Source organism: Trypanosoma grayi, assembly GCF_000691245.1.
Source record: "Trypanosoma grayi strain ANR4 Tgr_2649_V1, whole genome shotgun sequence".
Taxonomy (NCBI): domain Eukaryota; phylum Euglenozoa; class Kinetoplastea; order Trypanosomatida; family Trypanosomatidae; genus Trypanosoma; species Trypanosoma grayi.
This window is the reverse complement of record NW_008828267.1, coordinates 1-414: the sequence shown is the minus strand read 5'-3', so window position 1 is coordinate 414 and position 414 is coordinate 1. Positions and strand designations below refer to the sequence as shown.

Sequence of the window (414 nt, the reverse complement as noted above, 5' to 3'; positions counted from 1 at the left end):
CGTCGCACAACTTCACGTACTCTTTGGCGCTGCAGCAGGAGGCGGCGGAGTGGAACGATGTGATTGCGCTGCCGATGAATGAGGGGCGCCCATCGACTAAGAAGACGGTTGGTGGTGGACTCAAGTGGGGGAATGAGGCTGAGATCGGGCTGAGCCGCAAGGTGTTCCGGTGGTTCGACATGGCGCTGCGGCTGTTCCCGACTGCGACGTACTTTGCGAAGGCCGATGATGACTCATTCCTGCGCGTACCGCAATACCTTCTTGACCTGCGCACGCTGCCTCGCCGTGGGGTGTATTGGGGAGTGCCCGTGGACGCAACTGCACAAAAGGGGACTGTACTGCGCAGGTTTCATTACTTTTCCGGGATGCTCTACACTCTTGCGAGGGACGTGGTGCAGCAGCTTGTGTCGTTTG

At 59.2% G+C, this 414-nt stretch overlaps 1 protein-coding gene across 1 annotated transcript; it reads left to right on the top strand.

Annotated features, from left to right (window-relative positions):
• DQ04_26491000 (UDP-Gal or UDP-GlcNAc-dependent glycosyltransferase) lies at positions 1-414 on the top strand (the record flags this gene model as incomplete). Its single annotated transcript, XM_009318332.1, has 1 exon — positions 1-414. A coding segment is annotated over one exon (414 nt), but the record flags the coding sequence as incomplete, so codon positions are not given.